General features: G+C 43.5%; 1 protein-coding gene across 1 annotated transcript in view; it reads left to right on the forward strand.

Annotated features, from left to right (window-relative positions):
- Positions 1–218: 218 nt before the first annotated feature.
- The window catches only part of LOC144737500 (cadherin-20-like), a gene marked incomplete at its 3' end in the record, with an annotated part of 42,119 nt that continues 18,588 nt past the window's right edge, over positions 219–23,749 (forward strand). Inside the window, exons 1-3 of the mRNA XM_078620218.1 lie at positions 219–290; positions 7,169–7,679; positions 14,627–14,725. Coding sequence (XP_078476344.1) covers positions 7,398–7,679; positions 14,627–14,725 — 381 coding nt within the window. The remainder of the gene's footprint in view (positions 291–7,168; positions 7,680–14,626; positions 14,726–23,749) is intronic.

Consider the following 23,749-nt stretch of genomic DNA (forward strand, 5'->3'; position numbering starts at 1 on the left):
CTCATTTGAGGCTGAGTCGACCTAGGGGAGGCCCTGGACCGGTTTCTTTTAATCGTCACCGACGTTGGGAATCGAACCCGGGTCGCTGGGTTCGTAGCGCAGCGCGCTAACCGCTGCACCACCGCTCCCACGCGCTCACACACACGCGCGTTTCCCCTCTCACGCCCTCCCCGGCCACTCACTCCCCTCCCTCGCCCCTCTCTCAGCTTGTCCCCAGCAGCAGCAGCAGCAGGAGGAGGAGGAGGACAGATCGCAGCGCAGCGGGAGCGGCTCCTCCACGCGTATCACAGGTACACACACAGAGACACACAGACACACACACACAGACACACACAGACACACACAGACACACACACTCACACACACACAGACACACAGACAGACACACACACACAGAGACACACACAGACACACACACACAGACACACACACAGACACACACACACAGACACACACACAGACACACACACAGACACACACAGACACACACAGACACACACACACAGACACACACACAGACACACACACAGACACACACAGACACACACAGACACACACACACACAGAGACACACACACACAGACACACATAGACACACACACACAGACACACACACAGACACACACACACAGACACACAGACAGACACACACAAACACACACACACAGACACACACACAGACACACACACACACATAGACACACACAGACACACACACACAGACACACACACAGACACACACAGACACACACAGACACACACACACAGACACACACACAGAGACACACACACACACAGACACACATAGACACACACACACAGACACACACACAGACACACACACACACACAGACACACAGACAGCCACACACAAACACACACACACAGACACACACACAGACACAGACACACACACACACAGACACACACACAGACACACACACACAGACACACACACACAGACACACACACAGACACAGACACACACTCACAGACACACATACACAGACACACACACACACTCACACAGACAAACACACAGACACACAGACAAAGATCCCCCGTGTAGCCTGTAGCAGGCTGATGGGGCAAGTGCTGTTAGCGTATCTGTTTGAGTCCATGGGGACGTGTCTACGGGTGTCTGTGTAAGTCTTTGACTCCGTTAGCCTCAATATGAAAGCCGATGGCTTAATTTAACTCTGTGGGTCTCTGTGTGAGCATGTGGGTGTCTATATTAATCTAAATCACTACGTAGGCGATACGGTCTATATGTGAGTCTATGGGTCTCTGTCTGAGTCTGTGGGTTCTGAGTCTATGGGTCTCTATGTAATTATATGGGTCTATATGTGAGTCTATGGGTCTCTGTCTGAGTATGTGGGTCTCTGTGAGTTTATGTGCGTCTATGGGTCTCTATGTAATTATATGGGTCTATGTGTGAGTCTATGGGTCTCTGTCTGAGTCTGTGGGTTCTGAGTCTATGGGTCTCTGTCTGAGTATGTGGGTCTCTGTGAGTTTATGTGCGTCTATGGGTCTCTATGTAATTATATGGGTCTATGTGTGAGTCTATGGGTCTCTGTCTGAGTCTGTGGGTTCTGAGTCTATGGGTCTCTGTCTGAGTATGTGGGTCTCTGTGAGTTTATGTGCGTCTATGGGTCTTTATGTAATTATATGGGTCTATGTGTGAGTCTATGGGTCTCTGTCTGAGTCTGTGGGTTCTGAGTCTATGGGTCTCTGTCTGAGTATGTGGGTCTCTGTGAGTTTATGTGCGTCTATGGGTCTCTATGTAATTATATGGGTCTATGTGTGAGTCTATGGGTCTCTGTGTGAGTCTGTGGGTTCTGAGTCTATGAGTCTCTGTCTGAGTATGTGGGTCTCTGTGAGTTTATGTGCGTCTATGGGTCTCTATGTAATTATATGGGTCTATGTGTGAGTCTATGGGTCTCTGTTTGAGTCTGTGGGTTTTGTGAGTCTATGCGTCTCTGTGTAAGTCTTTGGGTGTTTCTGCAAGTATGTGGGTCTCTTTGGGAGGATGTGAGTATGTCTGTGCGTCTATGGGTCTCTATGCAAGTATATGGGTCTCTATGTAATTATATGGGTCTATGTGTGAGTTTATGGATCTCTATGTGAGTCTATGGATCTCTGTGTGCGTCTATGGGTCTCTGTGTGAGTCTGTGGGTCTATGTGAGTCTGTGGGTCTCTCTATGTAAGTCTGTGGGTCTCTATGTGAGTCTATGGGTCTCGGTGGGAGTCTGTGGGTCTCTGTGTGAGTCTGTGGGTCTCTATGTAAGTCTGTGGGTCTCTATGTGAGTCTATGTATCTCTGTGTGAGTCTGTGGGTCTCTATGTGAGTCTGTGGGTCTCTCTATATGAGTCTGTGGGTCTCTGTGTGAGTCTATGTATCTCTGTGTGAGTCTGTGGGTCTCTATGTTAGTCTGTGGGTCTCTCTATGTAAGTCTGTGGGTCTCTATGTGAGTCTATGTATCTTTGTGTGAGTCTGTGGGTCTCTATGTAAGTCTGTGGGTCTCTATGTGAGTCTATGGCTCTATGTAAGTCTGTGGGTCTCTCTATGTAAGTCTGTGGGTCTCTATGTGAGTCTATGGGTCTCTGTGTGAGTCTGTGGGTCTCTACGTGAGTCTATGGATCTCTGTGTGAGTCTGTGGGTCTCTATGTGAGTATGTGGGTCTCTCTATGTAAGTCTGTGGGTCTCTATGTGAGTCTATGGATCTCTGTGTGAGTCTATGGGTCTCTATGTGAGTCTATGGATCTCTGTGTGAGTCTATGGCTCTATGTGAGTCTGTGGGTCTCTCTTTGTAAGTCTGTGGGTCTCTATGTGAGTCTGTGGGTCTCTATGTGAGTCTGTGGGTGTCTATGTGAGTCTGTGGATCTCTGTGTGAGTCTGTGGATCTCTGTGTGAGTCTATAGATCTCTGTGTGAGTCTGTGGGTCTCTATGTGAGTCTATGGATCTCTGTGTGAGTCTATGGATCTCTGTGTGAGTCTGTGGATCTCTGTGTGAGTCTATGGATCTCTGTGTGAGTCTGTGGATATCTGTGTGAGTCTGTGGATCTCTGTGTGAGTCTATGGATCTCTGTGTGAGTCTGTGGGTATCTGTGTGAGTCTATGTATCTCTGTGTGAGTCTGTGGGTCTCTATGTGAGTCTATGTATCTCTGTGTGAGTCTGTGGGTCTCTATGTGAGTCTATGTATCTCTGTGTGAGTCTGTGGGTCTCTATGTGAGTCTATGTATCTCTGTGTGAGTGTGGGTCTCTGTGGGAGTCTGTGGGTCTTTGTTTGAGTCTGTGGGTCTCTATGTGAGTCTGTGGGTCTCTATGTGAGTCTGTGGGTCTCTATGTAAGTCTGTGGCTCTCTGTGTGAGTCTGTGGGTCTCTGTGTGAGTCTGTGGGTCTCTATGTGAGTCTGTGGGTCTCTGTGTAAGTCTGTGGGTCTCTGTGTGAGTCTGTGGGTCTCTATGTGAGCCTGTGGGTCTCTGTGTAAGTCTGTGGGTCTCTGTGTGAGTCTGTGGGTCTCTATGTGAGTCTGTGGGTCTCTGTGTAAGTCTGTGGGTCTCTGTGTGAGTCTGTGGGTCTCTATGTGAGCCTGTGGGTCTCTGTGTGAGTCTGTGGGTCTCTGTGTGAGTCTGTGTGTCTCTGTGTAAGTCTGTGGGTCTCACCTGCGCACATTGTTTAATTACGCTTGGAGAGGGTGTGCTGAGTGTGCGGTGAGTGTGGTGTGAGTGTGGTGAGTGCTGTGTGAGTGTGGTGAGTGTGTGGTGAGTGAGTCAACGTGGTGGTGAGTAAGTGTGTGGTGAGCGTGGTGGTGAGTTGCGGGAAACGCACGCACGGATTCACAGGAAGGTCACAGGATGAGCTCCCCCCCCCTTCCCTCCCTTAACGGGATTTTTTTTATTTTTAAAAACAAAGGAAGCGAATAGCTTCTGGTGTCTGTGTTTGTGTGGGGAGCGGTGGCGCAGCGATTAGGGCCTCTAGGGAGACAAAGGCGGCCGGGCGTGGTGCTAAACTACACATCTCCTTGTGTGTCACAGTGCACATTCATAGGTGCTGCTAACAGCACTTTCCCCAACAGCCTGCTACAGGCTACACGGGGGATCTTTGTCTGTGTGTCTGTGTGTGTTAGGGGAGCGGTGGTGCAGCGGTTAGCGCGCTGCGCTACGAACCCGGCGACCCGAGTTCGATTCCCGCTCACGGCCACCACCGGTGACGATTATCTCAACCGTTCCCGGGCCTCCCCTAGGTCGACTCAGCCTCAACTGAGTGCCTGGTGCGGTGTGTAAACGTAACCACTGGGGGAGACAAAGGCGGTCGGGCGTGGTGCTGGCCACCCACCCACCCGTTCGTGTGCCGTGCCGGCCTTCATAGGCGCTCGCTTAACAGCACTTGCCCCAACAGTCTGTTCAGGCTATACGGGGGATCTTTGTCTTTTTGTCTGGTGATTGCACTCGTTGCATTGGCAGGGAGTGTGCTAATGAGAGGCTTGCGGAGCCCCAAAGTCGTTTCAGAGACGTGAAATATAAAGACGGCACGGTGGCCAGGAGATGTTGACTACCTCGCCTGGTACACAGGAGGTCGTGGGATCGATCTCTCTCGCATCATCATCACGGTGGCTGGGAGATGTTGACTACCTCGCCTGGTATACAGGAGGTCGTGGGTTCGATCTCTCTCTCATCATCATCACGGTGGCTAGGAGATGTTGACTACCTCGCCTGGTGTACAGGAGGTCGTGGGTTCGATCTCTCTCTCATCATCATCACGGTGGCTGGGAGATGTTGACTACCTCGCCTGGTACACAGGAGGTCGTGGGTTCGGTCTCTCTCTCATCATCATCACGGTGGCTGGGAGATGTTGACTACCTCGCCTGGTACACAGGAGGTCGTGGGTTCGATCCTGGCCCTGACGATGCCTGTGTGTTTGGAGTTTACGTGTCTCTCTATCCCTGCGATGAGATGTTGACTACCTCGCCTGGTATACAGGAGGACGTGGGTTCGATCTCTCTCTCATCATCATCATCACGGTGGCTGGGAGATGTTGACTACCTCGCCTGGTATACAGGAGGTCGTGGGTTCGATCCCGGCCCTGACGCCTGCTGCTGTATATTTGGAGTTTGCGTGTATCTCTCTCTCTTTCCCTGCGATGAGATGTTGACTACCTCGCCTGGTACACAGGAGGTCGTTGGTTCGATCCTGGCCCTGCTGCTAGACATCGCCACACGATGATGGATGATGATGATCAGACACTTCGATGAGCCGCTATCAATCGTGGTGGGCATGTCACTCCTGACAGAGAAATGTGCAGTAATCTAGAGTTGAAGCTTTTGTGGCTGCAGAAATTATACTCGTTGGTTTTTTCGGTAAAGTCACGTACGTAGAAATAAAATAAAAATAAAATTTTAAGAAATAAAATAAAAAATGAAAATAAAATAAATAAAATATTTTTTTTTTTATAAATCACGACGTTTCGAACGCAACACGAGCGCTCACCTGATGAGTATTTGTGGTGAGGATGGGTGGTGAGTGTGGTGTGAGTGTGGTGTGAGTGGTGAGTGTGAGAGGTGAGTATGGGTGGTGAGTATGGGTGGTGAGTGTGGTGAGTGTGGTGAGTGTGGTGAGTATTTGTGGTGAGTGTGTGTTGATTGTGGTGAGTTTGAGTGGTGAGTGGTGAGTATGAGTGGTGAGTGTGAGTGGTGAGTGTGGTGAGTGTGGCGTGAGTGGTGAGTGTGAGTGGTGAGTGTGGTGAGTGTGAGTGGTGAGTGTGGTGAGTGGTGAGTGGTGAGTATGAGTGGTGAGTGTGAGTGGTGAGTGTTGTGAGTGAGTTTGGTGTGAGTGTGGTGTGAGTGGTGAGTGTGGTGAGTGTGGCGTGAGTGGTGAGTGTGAGTGGTGAGTGTGGTGAGTGTGAGTGGTGAGTGTGGTGAGTGTGAGTGTGGTGAGTGTGAGTATGAGTGGTGAGTGTGGGTGGTGAGTTGTGAGTGTGAGTGGTGAGTGTGGTGACTGTGGTGAGTGTGGCCTGAGTGGTGAGTGTGAGTGGTGAGTGTGGTGAGTGTGAGTGGTGAGTGTGGTGAGTGTGAGTGGTGAGTGTGGTGAGTATGAGTGGTGAGTGCGGTGTGAGTGTGAGTGGTGAGTGTGGTGAGTATGAGTGGTGAGTGGTGAGTGTGGTGAGTGTGAGTGGTGAGTATGAGTGGTGAGTGTGGTGAGTGTGAGTATGAGTGGTGAGTGGTGAGTGTGGTGAGTGTGAGTGGTGAGTGTGGTGAGTATGAGTGGTGAGTGTGGTGAGTGTGAGTATGAGTGGTGAGTGTGGGTGGTGAGTGGTGAGTGTGAGTGGTGAGTGTGAGTGGTGAGTGTCACGTGGTGAGTGTGAGTGGTGAGTGTGAGTATGGGTGGTGTGAGTGTGTTGATTGTGGTGAGTATGAGTGGTGAGTGTGAGTGGTGAGTGTGGTGAGTGTGGGTGGTATGTGTGGTGAGTGTGTGTGTTGATTGTGGTGAGTGTGAGTGGTGAGTGTGGTGAGTGTGTGTGGTGAGTGGTGAGTGAGTGTGAGTGGTGAGTATGGGTGGTGAGCATTTCCTGTCGTCGGAAGCAGGAGTTTATGAAAACTCCCAGGGGGCTGCTCACAGGAAGTGCCCTGTAAGATCCTCAGGATGTATCCCAGCCATAGGAATGTGGAATTTCCACTAATGGCATTTAAGACTACCCCCTATCACAACCCCATCACTATCACAACCCTTACCCCTATCACAACCCTTACCCCAACACTACCCTTACTACCCCAACACTACCCTACCCCTATCACTACCCCTATCACTACCCCTGTCACGACCCTTACCCCCTCACTACCATTACCCCTATCACTACCCCTACCCCTATCACTACCCCTACCCCTATCACCACCCCTACCCCAACACTACCCCTATCACCACCCCTACCCCTATCACTACCTCTACCCCTATCACCACCCCTACCCCAACACTACCCCTATCACCACCCCTACCCCTATCACTACCTCTACCCCTATCACAACCCCTACCCCAACACTACCCCTATCACCACCCCTACCCCTATGACGACCCCTAGCCCATCACTACCCTTACTACCCCTATCACGACCCCTACCCTTGAACTCCTCCTACTCAGCTCCTGAACTCTAACCTCTCTCTTCTCCCCACAGGGGGCTCGCTTCACCTGCGACGGAGTTCAAACTGACCAATCCCGCGCCTCCGACTGCAACAGCCAATCTCGCTCCGGCGCGGAAAGTTTAAAAACATGTCGAGCCATCCCTAGACTCGAGGGGGTGACTGCTGCAGCACATGCAGCGAGGGCATTTTAATCTCACCTCAAACGTTTTTTAAACTAAATCCCTGATTCTACATTTCAAATTCTAACCAATTTCCAAAAAAATGGCCGTAACGCATCTCCTCCCCTGCTGCTTCCTATTGGCTGTTGACCTGGCACTGGGGACCCACGTGACCGCGGCCACCCAACCGGAGGACGGCAAGTGGGCGGTCCCCCAGGGCAAATGGGCAGGTTTTGCCTTTGATGGTGCGGGGCTTGTGCCGGAAGAAGGCGCCGGGCCTACCCACGACGGGGGGTCCAGGAGGCGGACCCCGAGGAGCTGGGTGTGGAACCAGTTCTTCGTGGTGGAGGAATACACGGGCACGGAGCCGATCAAAGTAGGACGGGTAAGAAGCGTATCCATGCTTACATTTTTTTTGGAGCTTTCGTGACTCCAGGAATTATTCTTTGGTTCTTTCGGTAAAGTCAACCCAGCTTAAATAGACGCTCCAAGCGTGGTGGCGTTTCATTTAGATGCTGTCGCCTCGACAGACCTGTCTTCACCTGAGGATGGCTACTTGTGTTGTGGCCGAAACGTCGTGAGAATTATTTTATTATGTTTTGTTTTTATTATTTTATTACTTCCCTTCTACGTGACTTTACCGAAGGAACCAAGAAGAAGATAAAATAATAATATTATTTAATTTATTATTTTATCTTTATACGTGACTTTACCGAAAGAACCAAAGAACGTATCCATACTCTTAGTTCTTTCGGTAAAGTCACCATGTAGGTAAAAAAGATGAAATTAAAGTTAATTAAAATAAAACAATAAAATCACGACGTTTCGGAGGCAACACAAGCTTCCGTCTTCAGGTGAAAGTGTCACAGCAAAATATCTGTATCAAGTGAAGAGAAGTCCCAAGAGGCACGACCTTATACTGGTAGGAACGAAGTGAACCAGCCTACAATAGATTATATCGTCCGTCCGTCCGTCCGTGTAGCAACATCGCCCCCTACTGCAAACACTTGGCAGGACCCTACAAAACCCTTTAGACTCAGTGACGCTTTCCTGGCTAAACAAGTGTAACATTCCCTTATAATTCTCTGAGATAGCTTTTAATTAAAACATTCAAATTACAAATTAACTCACAGCGGCCTAAAGCCTACAGCTAGGCCTAAAGCCTAGAACTAGGCCTCAAACTCTCCCTTCGTATCGTACCCCCGCCATTTCATTTTATTGTAGCCATTCATTTGTTCGTTCCTACCAGCCCACCCCGCAGGGACCTGTTATACTGGTTAAGAGGGGAGGAGCCATCTACATTACAAAGGCTCAGTTCCAGCAGCAGCACTGACCACCTCACAACTCTTTCTCTCCCATGGCCCATCTTGGCTAAAAAGATAAAGATACACAGAGAGAGACAACACGTTTTCTCTCTCTGTGTATCTTTATGATGTCTGTCTGCTTATATGTCTGTCTATAGTTTTCTGGTTAGATTTTTGTTGCTATTTTTTTTATACCTGATGACGATTGCTTGTGTTGCAATGGAAACGTCGTAGTATGCTATTATTTAATTTATTATTTTATCTTTATACGTGACTTTACCGAAAGAACCAAAGAATAATTCCTGCAGTCACGAAAGCTCCAAAATTAAGATCCTCGGAGTTGTCGTTGATCCTGAGCGCTCAGTCGCATTTTGTTTCTGCAGAACCTCGCCACTTTACACCTCCCCACATCCCTCCCCTCCCCGTTCACCACGCCACTCACCTCCCTACATCTCCTAAGACCCACACACCTGTGCCGCATAACACACTCACCTGTACCCCATAATACACTCACCTGTACCCCATAATACACTCACCTGTACCCCATAATACACTCACCTGTACCCCATGATACACTCACCTGTACCCCATAATACACTCACCTGTACCCCATAATACACTCACCTGTACCCCATAACACACTCACCTGTACCCCATAATACACTCACCTGTACCCCATAATACACTCACCTGTACCCCATAATACACTCACCTGTACCCCAAAATACACTCACCTGTACCCCATAACACACTCACCTGTACCCCATAATACACTCACCTGTACCCCATAATACACTCACCTGTAACCCATAATACACTCACCTGTACCCCATAATACACTCACCTGTACCCCAAAATACACTCACCTGTACCCCATAACACACTCACCTGTACCCCATAATACACTCACCTGTACCCCATAATACACTCACCTGTAACCCATAATACACTCACCTGTACCCCAAAATACACTCACCTGTACCCCATAACACACTCACCTGTACCCCATAATACACTCACCTGTACCCCAAAATACACTCACCTGTACCCCATAACACACTCACCTGTACCCCAAAATACACTCACCTGTACCCCATAACACACTCACCTGTACCCCATAATACACTCACCTGTACCCCATAACACACTCACCTGTACCCCAAAATACACTCACCTGTACCCCATAACACACTCACCTGTAACCCATAATACACTCACCTGTACCCCATAATACACTCACCTGTACCCCAAAATACACTCACCTGTACCCCATAACACACTCACCTGTACCCCATAATACACTCACCTGTACCCCATAATACACTCACCTGTACCCCATAATACACTCACCTGTACCCCAAAATACACTCACCTGTACCCCATAACACACTCACCTGTACCCCATAATACACTCACCTGTACCCCAAAATACACTCACCTGTACCCCATAATACACTCACCTGTAACCCATAATACACTCACCTGTACCCCATAATACACTCACCTGTACCCCATAATACACTCACCTGTACCCCATAACACACACACCTGTACCCCATAATACACTCACCTGTACCCCATAATACACTCACCTGTACCCCATAATACACTCACCTGTACCCCATAACACACACACCTGTACCCCCATAATACACTCACCTGTACCCCATAATACACTCACCTGTACCCCATAACACACACACCTGTACCCCATAATACACTCACCTGTACCCCATAATACACTCACCTGTACCCCATAATACACTCACCTGTACCCCATAATACACTCACCTGTACCCCCATAATACACTCACCTGTACCCCATAATACACTCACCTGTACCCCATAATACACTCACCTGTACCCCATAATACACTCACCTGTACCCCATAATACACTCACCTGTACCCCATGATACACTCACCTGTAACCCATAATACACTCACCTGTACCCCATAATACACTCACCTGTACCCCATAACACACTCACCTGTACCCCATAATACACACACCTGTACCCCATAACACACTCACCTGTACCCCATAATACACTCACCTGTACCCCATAATACACTCACCTGTACCCCATGATACACTCACCTGTACCCCATAATACACTCACCTGTACCCCATAATACACTCACCTGTACCCCATAATACACTCACCTGTACCCCATAATACACACACCTGTACCCCATAATACACTCACCTGTACCCCATAACACACTCACCTGTACCCCATAATACACTCACCTGTACCCCATAATACACTCACCTGTAACCCATAATACACTCACCTGTACCCCAAAATACACTCACCTGTACCCCATAATACACTCACCTGTACCCCATAATACACTCACCTGTACCCCATAATACACTCACCTGTACCCCATAATACACTCACCTGTAACCCATAATACACTCACCTGTACCCCATAACACACTCACCTGTACCCCAAAATACACTCACCTGTACCCCATAACACACTCACCTGTACCCCATAATACACTCACCTGTACCCCCATAATACACTCACCTGTACCCCATAATACACTCACCTGTACCCCATAATACACTCACCTGTACCCCATAATACACTCACCTGTACCCCATAATACACTCACCTGTACCCCATAATACACTCACCTGTACCCCATAATACACTCACCTGTACCCCATAATACACTCACCTGTACCCCATAATACACTCACCTGTACCCCATAATACACTCACCTGTACCCCATAATACACTCACCTGTACCCCATAATACACTCACCTGTACCCCATAATACACTCACCTGTAACCCATGATACACTCACCTGTACCCCATAATACACTCACCTGTACCCCATAATACACTCACCTGTACCCCATAATACACTCACCTGTACCCCATAATACACTCACCTGTAACCCATAATACACTCACCTGTACCCCATGATACACTCACCTGTACCCCATAATACACTCACCTGTACCCCATAATACACTCACCTGTACCCCATAATACACTCACCTGTACCCCATAATACACTCACCTGTACCCCATAATACACTCACCTGTACCCCATAATACACTCACCTGTACCCCATAATACACTCACCTGTACCCCATAATACACTCACCTGTACCCCATAATACACTCACCTGTACCCCATAATACACTCACCTGTAACCCATAATACACTCACCTGTACCCCATGATACACTCACCTGTACCCCATAATACACTCACCTGTACCCCATAATACACTCACCTGTACCCCATAATACACTCACCTGTACCCCATAATACACTCACCTGTACCCCATAATACACTCACCTGTACCCCATAATACACTCACCTGTACCCCATAATACACACACCTGTACCCCATAATACACTCACCTGTACCCCATAATACACTCACCTGTACCCCATAATACACACACCTGTACCCCATAATACACTCACCTGTACCCCAAAATACACTCACCTGTACCCCATAATACACTCACCTGTAACCCATAATACACTCACCTGTACCCCAAAATACACTCACCTGTAACCCATAATACACTCACCTGTACCCCATAATACACTCACCTGTACCCCATGATACACTCACCTGTACCCCATAATACACTCACCTGTACCCCATAATACACTCACCTGTACCCCATAATACACTCACCTGTAACCCATAATACACTCACCTGTACCCCATAATACACTCACCTGTACCCCATGATACACTCACCTGTACCCCATAATACACTCACCTGTACCCCATAATACACTCACCTGTACCCCATAATAAACTCACCTGTACCCCAAAATACACTCACCTGTACCCCATAATACACTCACCTGTACCCCATAATACACACACCTGTACCCCAAAATACACTCACCTGTACCCCATAACACACTCACCTGTAACCATAATACACTCACCTGTACCCCATGATACACTCACCTGTACCCCATAATACACTCACCTGTACCCCATAATACACACACCTGTACCCCATAATACACTCACCTGTACCCCATAATACACACACCTGTACCCCAAAATACACTCACCTGTACCCCATAACACACTCACCTGTAACCATAATACACTCACCTGTACCCCATAATACACTCACCTGTACCCCATAATACACTCACCTGTACCCCATAATACACACACCTGTACCCCAAAATACACTCACCTGTACCCCATAACACACTCACCTGTAACCATAATACACTCACCTGTACCCCATGATACACTCACCTGTACCCCATAATACACTCACCTGTACCCCATAATACACTCACCTGTACCCCATAACACACTCACCTGTACCCCAAAATACACTCACCTGTACCCCATAACACACTCACCTGTAACCCATAATACACTCACCTGTACCCCATAATACACTCACTTGTACCCCATAATACACTCACCTGTACCCATAATACACTCACCTGTGCCCCATAATACACTCACCTGTACCCCATAATACACTCACCTGTACCCCATAATACACTCACCTGTACCCCATAATACACTCACCTGTACCCCATAATACACTCACCTGTGCCCCATAATACACTCACCTGTACCCCATAACACACTCCCCTGTACCCCATAATACACTCACCTGTACCCCATAATACACTCACCTGTACCCCAAAATACACTCACCTGTACCCCAAAATACACTCACCTGTACCCCATAATACACTCACCTGTACCCCATAATACACTCACCTGTACCCCATAATACACTCACCTGTACCCCAAAATACACTCACCTGTACCCCATAATACACTCACCTGTACCCCATAATACACTCACCTGTACCCCATAATACACTCACCTGTACCCCAAAATACACTCACCTGTACCCCAAAATACACTCACCTGTACCCCATAATACACTCACCTGTACCCCATAATACACTCACCTGTACCCCATAATACACTCACCTGTACCCCATAATACACACACCTGTACCCCATAATACACTCACCTGTACCCCATAATACACTCACTTGTACCCCATAATACACTCACCTGTACCCCATAATACACTCACCTGTACCCCATAATACACTCACCTGTACCCCATAATACACTCACCTGTACCCCATAATACACTCACCTGTACCCCATAATACACTCACCTGTACCCCATAATACACTCACCTGTACCCCATAATACACTCACCTGTACCCCATAACACACTCACCTGTACCCCAAAATACACTCACCTGTACCCCATAATACACTCACCTGTACCCCATAATACACTCACCTGTACCCCATAATACACTCACCTGTACCCCATAACACACTCACCTGTACCCCATAATACACTCACCTGTACCCCATAATACACTCACCTGTACCCCATAACACACTCACCTGTACCCCAAAATACACTCACCTGTACCCCATAATACACACACCTGTACCCCAAAATACACTCACCTGTACCCCAAAATACACTCACCTGTACCCCAAAATACACTCACCTGTACCCCATAACACACTCACCTGTAACCCATAATACACTCACCTGTACCCCATAACACACTCACCTGTACCCCATAACACACTCACCTGTACCCCAAAACACACTCACCTGTACCCCATAATACACTCACCTGTACCCCAAAACACACACACCTGTGCCTCCTAACACACACACCTGTGCCGCATAATACACTCACCTGTACCCCATAATACACACACCTGTGCCTCCTAACACACACACCTGTGCCGCATAATACACACACCTGTACCCCATAATACACACACCTGTACCCCATAATACACTCACCTGTACCCCATAATACACACACCTGTACCCCATAATACACACACACCTGTACCCCATAATACACTCACCTGTACCCCATAATACACTCACCTGTACCCCATAATACACACACCTGTACCCCATAATACACTCACCTGTACCCCATAATACACACACCTGTACCTCCTAACACACACACCTGTGACCCCCAGGTTCACCTGGAGGCTGACCAGGGTGATGACTCGGTGCGCTATGAACTATGGGGGGAGGGAGCTGGGACCGAGTTCACAGTGGACACACGCACGGGAGAGGTGAGGACGGGAGATGGTCGCTCACCTGCACACTCACCTGCACTCACCTGTAGACTCACCTACACACTCACCTGTAGACTCACCTACACACTCACCTGTAGACTCACCTACACACTCACCTGTAGACTCACCTACACACTCACCTACACACTCACCTATATACTCACCTACACACTCACCTACACACTCACCTGTACACTCACCTGTACACTCACCTACACACTCACCTGTACAATCACCTACACACTCACCTACACACTCATCTGTACACTCACCCACACACTCACCTACACACTCACCTACACACTTACCTGCACACTCCACTCACCTGTACACTCACCTGTACACTCACCTATACACTCACCTACACACTCACCTGTACACTCACCTATACACTCACCTGCACACTCACCTACACGCTCACCTACATACTCACCGACACACTCACCTACACACTCACCAGTACACTCACCTGCACACTCCCCTACACACTCACCTATACACTCACCTACACACTCACCTACACACTCACCTACACACTCACCTGCACACTCCACTCACCTGTACACTCACCTGTACACTCACCTGTACACTCACCTACACACTCACCTACACGCTCACCTACACATTCACCTGTACACTCACCTACACACTCACCTACACACTCACCTACACACTCACCTGCACACTCACCTACACACTCAACTACACACTCACCTCCACACTCACCTGTACACTCACCTACACACTCACCTATATACTCACCTACACACTCACCTATACACTCACCTGTACACTCACCTACACACTCACCTGTACACTCACCTACACACTCACCTACACACTCATCTGTACACTCACCCGCACACTCACCTACACACTCCCCTACACACTCACCTGTACACTCACCTACACACTCACCTACACACTCACCTGTACACTCACCTGTACACTCACCTACACACTCACCTACACACTCACCTACACACTCACCTGCACACTCCACTCACCTGTACACTCACCTGTACACTCACCTGTACACTCACCTACACACTCACCTACACGCTCACCTATACATTCACCTGTACACTCACCTACACACTCACCTACACACTCACCTACACAATCACCTACACACTCACCTGCACACTCACCTACACACTCAACTACACACTCACCTCCACACTCACCTGTACACTCACCTACACACTCACCTATATACTCACCTACACACTCACCTATACACTCACCTGTACACTCACCTACACACTCACCTGTACACTCACCTACACACTCACCTACACACTCATCTGTACACTCACCCGCACACTCACCTACACACTCACCTGTACACTCACCTACACACTCACCTGTACACTCACCTGTACACTCACCTACACACTCACCTGTACACTCACCTACACACTCACCTACACACTCATCTGTACACTCACCCACACACTCACCTACACACTCACCTACACACTTACCTGCACACTCCACTCACCTGTACACTCACCTGTACACTCACCTATACACTCACCTACACACTCACCTGTACACTCACCTACACACTCACCTACACGCTCACCTACACACTCACCTGCACACTCCCCTACACACTCACCTATACACTCACCTACACACTCACCTACACACTCACATGTACACTGACCTACACACTCACCTACACACTCACCTACACGCTCACCTACACACTCACCTACACACTCACCTGTACACTCACCTACACACTCACCTACACACTCACCTGCACACTCCACTCACCTGTACACTCACCTGTACACTCACCTATACACTCACCTACACACTCACCTGTACACTCACCTACACACTCACCTACACACTCACCTTCACGCTCACCTACACACTCACCTACACACTCACCTACACACTCACCTGTACACTCACCTGCACACTCACCTACACACTCATCTGTACACTCATCTGTACACTCACCTACACACTCACCTACACACTCACCTACACACTCACCCGCACACTCACCTACACACTCACCTACACACTCCACTCACCTGTACACTCACCTACACACTCATCTACACACTCAACTACACACTCACCTACACACTCACCTGTACACTCACCTACACACTCACCTACACACTCACCTGTACACTCACCTACACACTCACCTCCACACTCACCTGTACACTCACCTACACACTCACCTGTACACTCACCTGCACACTCACCTGCACACTCACCTACATACTCACCTACACACTCACCTACACACTCACCTGTACACTCACCTACACACTCACCTACACACTCACATGTACACTGACCTACACACTCACCTGCACAGTCACCTACACACTCACCTGTACACTCACCTACACACTCACCTGTACACTCACCTGTACACTCACCTACACACTCACCTACACACTCCCCTACACACTCACCTATACACTCACCTACACACTCACCTACACACTCACCTACACACTCACCTGCACACTCCACTCACCTGTACACTCACCTGTACACTCACCTGTACACTCACCTACACACTCACCTACACGCTCACCTATACATTCACCTGTACACTCACCTACACACTCACCTACACACTCACCTACACAATCACCTACACACTCACCTGCACACTCACCTACACACTCAACTACACACTCACCTGTACACTCACCTACACACTCACCTGTACACTCACCTCCACACTCACCTGTACACTCACCTACATACTCACCTACACACTCACCTACACACTCACCTGTACACTCACCTACACACTCACCTGTACAATCGCCTACACACTCACCTGTACACTCACCTGTACACTCACCTACACACTCACCTGCACACTCACCTGCACACTCACCTACATACTCACCTACACACTCACCTACACACTCACCTGTACACTCACCTACACACTCACCTGCACACTCACCTGTACACTGACCTACACACTCACCTGCACAGTCACCTACACACTCACCTGTACACTCACCTACACACTCACCTGTACACTCACCTACACACTCACCTGTACACTCACCTACACACTCACCTGTACACTCCCCTACACACTCACCTATACACTCACCTACACACTCACCTACACACTCACCTACACACTCACCTGCACACTCCACTCACCTGTACACGCACCTATACACTCACCTGTACACTCACCTACACACTCACCTACACACTCACCTACACACTCACCTGTACACTCACCTGTACACTCACCTACACACTCACCTACACACTCACCTGTACACTCACCTACACACTCACCTACACACTCACCTATATACTCACCTGTACACTCACCTACACACTCACCTATATACTCACCTACACACTCACCTATACACTCACCTGTACACTCACCTACACACTCACCTATATACTCACCTACACACTCACCTATACACTCACCTGTACACTCACCTACACACTCACCTACACACTCATCTGTACACTCACCCACACACTCACCTACACACTCACCTACACACTCACCTAAACACTCACCTACACACTCACCTACACACTCACCTACACACTCACCTAAACACTCACCTACACACTCACCTACACACTCACCTACACACTCACCTACACACTCACCTACACACTCACCTGTACACTCACCTGTACACTCACATTTGTACTCACACATACACTCACCGATACTTGCACATATGCTCACCTGTGCACTCACATATAAACTCACCTGTACACACATTTGTACAACAACAACAACCGCCATTCGCCACTAAGTAGCGGTGACGTCACCACGACGCTTGTGCCAGGCCAAGTGCACCTTGAGGCTACCACGTGAAGTGTAGAACGCCCGCTGGCAGGAGGTCACGGGGCAGACCCAGCAGGTGCCACGGGTCGACTGACTGAGATGACTGAGATGACTGAGATGACCGAGATGACTGGCTGATGCACCACCTGTGCCCCCTACTGTGGCAATGCACAACAACAACAACAACCGCCATTTGCCACTAAGTGGCGGTGACGTCACCACGACGCTTGTGCCAGGCAAACAAAGATCCCCCGTGTCGACTGTTGGGGGCAAGTGCTGTTAGCGAGTAGCAGCAGCACCTGTGAAGGCCGGCAACTGTGGCACACGAGGGGGTGGGTGGCCAGCACCACGCCAGGCCGACTTGGTTTCCACCTGGCGGCGATGTTTACCACACACCGCAAGCGGAAACTCATTTGAGGCTGAGTCAACGTAGGGGAGGCCCAGGGCCGATTCGGATAAACTCACTCTGTAGAACAGGGGGAGATCACACAAACTCCACTCACTCATTCTGTAGAACAGGGGGAGATCACACAAACTCCACTCACTCTGTAGAACAGGGGGAGATCACACAAACTCCACTCACTCACTCTGTAGAACAGGGGGAGATCACACAAACTCCACTCACTCTGTAGAACAGGGGGAGATCACACAAACTTCACTCACTCACTCTGCAGAACCGGGGGAGATCACACAAACTCCACTCACTCACTCTGCAGAACAGGGGGAGATCACACAAACTCCACTCACTCTGTAGAATAGGGGGAGATCACACAAACTTCACTCACTCACTCTGTAGAACAGGGGGAGATCACACAAACTCCACTCACTCTGTAGAATAGGGGGAGATCACACAAACTACACTTACTCTGCAGAACATGGGGAGATCACACAAACTCCACTCACTCACTCTGTAGAACAGGGGGAGATCACACAAACTCCACTCACTCACTCTGTAGAACAGGGGGATATCACACAAACTCCACTCACTCACTCTGTAGAACAGGGGGAGATCACACAAACTCCACTCACTCACTCTGTAGAACAGGGTGAGATCACACAAACTCCACTCGCTCACTCTGCAGAACAGGGGGAGATCACACAAACTCCACTCACTCACTCTGTAGAACAGGGGGAGATCACACAAACTCCACTCACTCTCTCTGTAGAACAGGGTGAGATCACACAAACTCCACTCGCTCACTCTGCAGAACAGGGGGAGATCACACAAACTCCACTCGCTCACTCTGTAGAACAGGGGGAGATTACACAAACTCCACTCACTCACTCTGTAGAACAGGGGGAGATCACACAAACTCCACTCACTCACTCTGTAGAACAGGGGGAGATCACACAAACTCCATTCACTCACTCTGTAGAACAGGGGGAGATCACACAAACTCCACTCACTCACTCTGTAGAACAGGGGGAGATCACACAAACTCCACTCACTCACTCTGTAGAACAGGGGGAGATCACACAAACTCCACTCGTGGCGCTAACCGCGGCACCACCGCTCCCCACACATGCTACATGCAAGTAACACAAGCGGCTCCACTTGATGGGCGTTTCAAAATCGCACTTAAATTAGATTTTTTTTTCCCGCATCATCGTAGGGCCAGTGGCTGTGTGTGCAAGCAAACAACCCTGCATCAGAGACGGACGGCGTCATTCCACTGAACGCAGAGAAAGTCAAATGAAACCGGCACCTAAATTTCGATTCAAAGCTTTCGTGACTGCAGGGATTCATCTTCTTGGTTCTTTCGGTAAAGTCACGTAGAAGGGAAGTAATAAAATAATACAAATAAAACATAATAAAATAATTGAGAATTATTTTAAATAAAAATAATAAAAAAATTGAGAATTATTTTGAATAAAACATAATAAAATAATTGAGAATTATTTTAAATAAAACATAATAAAATAATTGAGAATTATTTTGAATAAAACATAATAAAATAATTGAGAATTATTTTGAATAAAAATAATAAAATAATTGAGAATTATTTTGAATAAAACATTATAAAATAATTGAGAATTATTTTGAATAAAAATAATAAAATAATTGAGAATTATTTTAAATAAAACATAATAAAATAATTGGGAATTATTTTGAATAAAAATAATAAAATAATTGAGAATTATTTTGAATAAAACATTATAAAATAATTGAGAATTATTTTGAATAAAAATAATAAAATAATTGAGAATTATTTTGAATAAAACATTATAAAATAATTGAGAATTATTTTGAATAAAAATAATAAAATAATTGAGAATTATTTTGAATAAACATAATAAAATAATTGGGAATTATTTTGAATAAAAATAATAAAATAATTGAGAATTATTTTGAATAAAACATTATAAAATAATTGAGAATTATTTTGAATAAAAATAATAAAATAATTGAGAATTATTTTAAATAAAACATAATAAAATAATTGGGAATTATTTTAAATAAAAATAATAAAATAATTGAGAATTATTTTGAATAAAACATAATAAAATAATTGAGAATTATTTTAAATAAAACATAATAAAATAATTGAGAATTATTTTGAATAAAACATAATAAAATAATTGGGAATTATTTTGAATAAAACATAATAAAATAATTGAGAATTATTTTGAATAAAACATAATAAAATAATTGGGAATTATTTTAAATAAAAATAATAAAAAAATTGAGAATTATTTTGAATAAAACATAATAAAATAATTGAGAATTATTTTGAATAAAACATAATAAAATAATTGAGAATTATTTTAAATAAAAATAATAAAAAAATTGAGAATTATTTTGAATAAAACATAATAAAATAATTGAGAATTATTTTAAATAAAACATAATAAAATAATTGAGAATTATTTTGAATAAAACATAATAAAATAATTGAGAATTATTTTGAATAAAAATAATAAAATAATTGAGAATTATTTTGAATAAAACATTATAAAATAATTGAGAATTATTTTGAATAAAAATAATAAAATAATTGAGAATTATTTTAAATAAAACATAATAAAATAATTGGGAATTATTTTGAATAAAAATAATAAAATAATTGAGAATTATTTTGAATAAAACATTATAAAATAATTGAGAATTATTTTGAATAAAAATAATAAAATAATTGAGAATTATTTTGAATAAAACATTATAAAATAATTGAGAATTATTTTGAATAAAAATAATAAAATAATTGAGAATTATTTTGAATAAACATAATAAAATAATTGGGAATTATTTTGAATAAAAATAATAAAATAATTGAGAATTATTTTGAATAAAACATTATAAAATAATTGAGAATTATTTTGAATAAAAATAATAAAATAATTGAGAATTATTTTAAATAAAACATAATAAAATAATTGGGAATTATTTTAAATAAAAATAATAAAATAATTGAGAATTATTTTGAATAAAACATAATAAAATAATTGAGAATTATTTTAAATAAAACATAATAAAATAATTGAGAATTATTTTGAATAAAACATAATAAAATAATTGGGAATTATTTTGAATAAAACATAATAAAATAATTGAGAATTATTTTGAATAAAACATAATAAAATAATTGAGAATTATTTTGAATAAAACATAATAAAATAATTGAGAATTATTTTGAATAAAACATAATAAAATAATTGAGAATTATTTTAAATAAAACATAATAAAATAATTGAGAATTATTTTGAATAAAACATAATAAAATAATTGAGAATTATTTTGAATAAAACATAATAAAATAATTGGGAATTATTTTGAATAAAACATAATAAAATAATTGAGAATTATTTTAAATAAAACTTAATAAAATAATTGGGAATTATTTTGAATAAAAATAATAAAATAATTGGGAATTATTTTGAATAAAACATAATAAAATAATTGAGAATTATTTTGAATAAAACATAATAAAATAATTGGGAATTATTTTGAATAAAACATAATAAAATAATTGGGAATTATTTTGAATAAAACTTAATAAAATAATTGGGAATTATTTTGAATAAAAATAATAAAATAATTGGGAATTATTTTGAATAAAAATAATAAAATAATTGAGAATTATTTTGAATAAAACATTATAAAATAATTGAGAATTATTTTGAATAAAAATAATAAAATAATTGAGAATTATTTTAAATAAAACATAATAAAATAATTGGGAATTATTTTAAATAAAAATAATAAAATAATTGAGAATTATTTTGAATAAAACATAATAAAATAATTGAGAATTATTTTAAATAAAACATAATAAAATAATTGAGAATTATTTTGAATAAAACATAATAAAATAATTGGGAATTATTTTGAATAAAACATAATAAAATAATTGAGAATTATTTTGAATAAAACATAATAAAATAATTGGGAATTATTTTGAATAAAACATAATAAAATAATTGAGAATTATTTTAAATAAAACTTAATAAAATAATTGAGAATTATTTTGAATAAAACATAATAAAATAATTGGGAATTATTTTGAATAAAACATAATAAAATAATTGGGAATTATTTTGAATAAAACTTAATAAAATAATTGGGAATTATTTTAAATAAAACATAATAAAATAATTGGGAATTATTTTAAATAAAACTTAATAAAATAATTGAGAATTATTTTAAATAAAACTTAATAAAATAATTGGGAATTATTTTAAATAAAACATAATAAAATAATTGAGAATTATTTTAAATAAAACATAATAAAATAATTGGGAATTATTTTAAATAAAACATAATAAAATAATTGAGAATTATTTTAAATAAAACATAATAAAATAATTGAGAATTATTTTAAATAAAACTTAATAAAATAATTGGGAATTATTTTAAATAAAACATAATAAAATAATTGAGAATTATTTTAAATAAAACATAATAAAATAATTGAGAATTATTTTAAATAAAACATAATAAAATAATTGAGAATTATTTTAAATAAAACATAATAAAATAATTGAGAATTATTTTAAATAAAACTTAATAAAATAATTGGGAATTATTTTAAATAAAACATAATAAAATAATTGGGAATTATTTTAAATAAAACATAATAAAATAATTGGGAATTATTTTAAATAAAACATAATAAAATAATTGAGAATTATTTTGAATAAAACTTAATAAAATAATTGGGAATTATTTTAAATAAAACTTAATAAAATAA

This window comes from Lampetra planeri, chromosome 70 (assembly GCF_965212315.1).
Source record: "Lampetra planeri chromosome 70, kcLamPlan1.2.h2, whole genome shotgun sequence".
Lineage (NCBI taxonomy): Eukaryota > Metazoa > Chordata > Hyperoartia > Petromyzontiformes > Petromyzontidae > Lampetra > Lampetra planeri.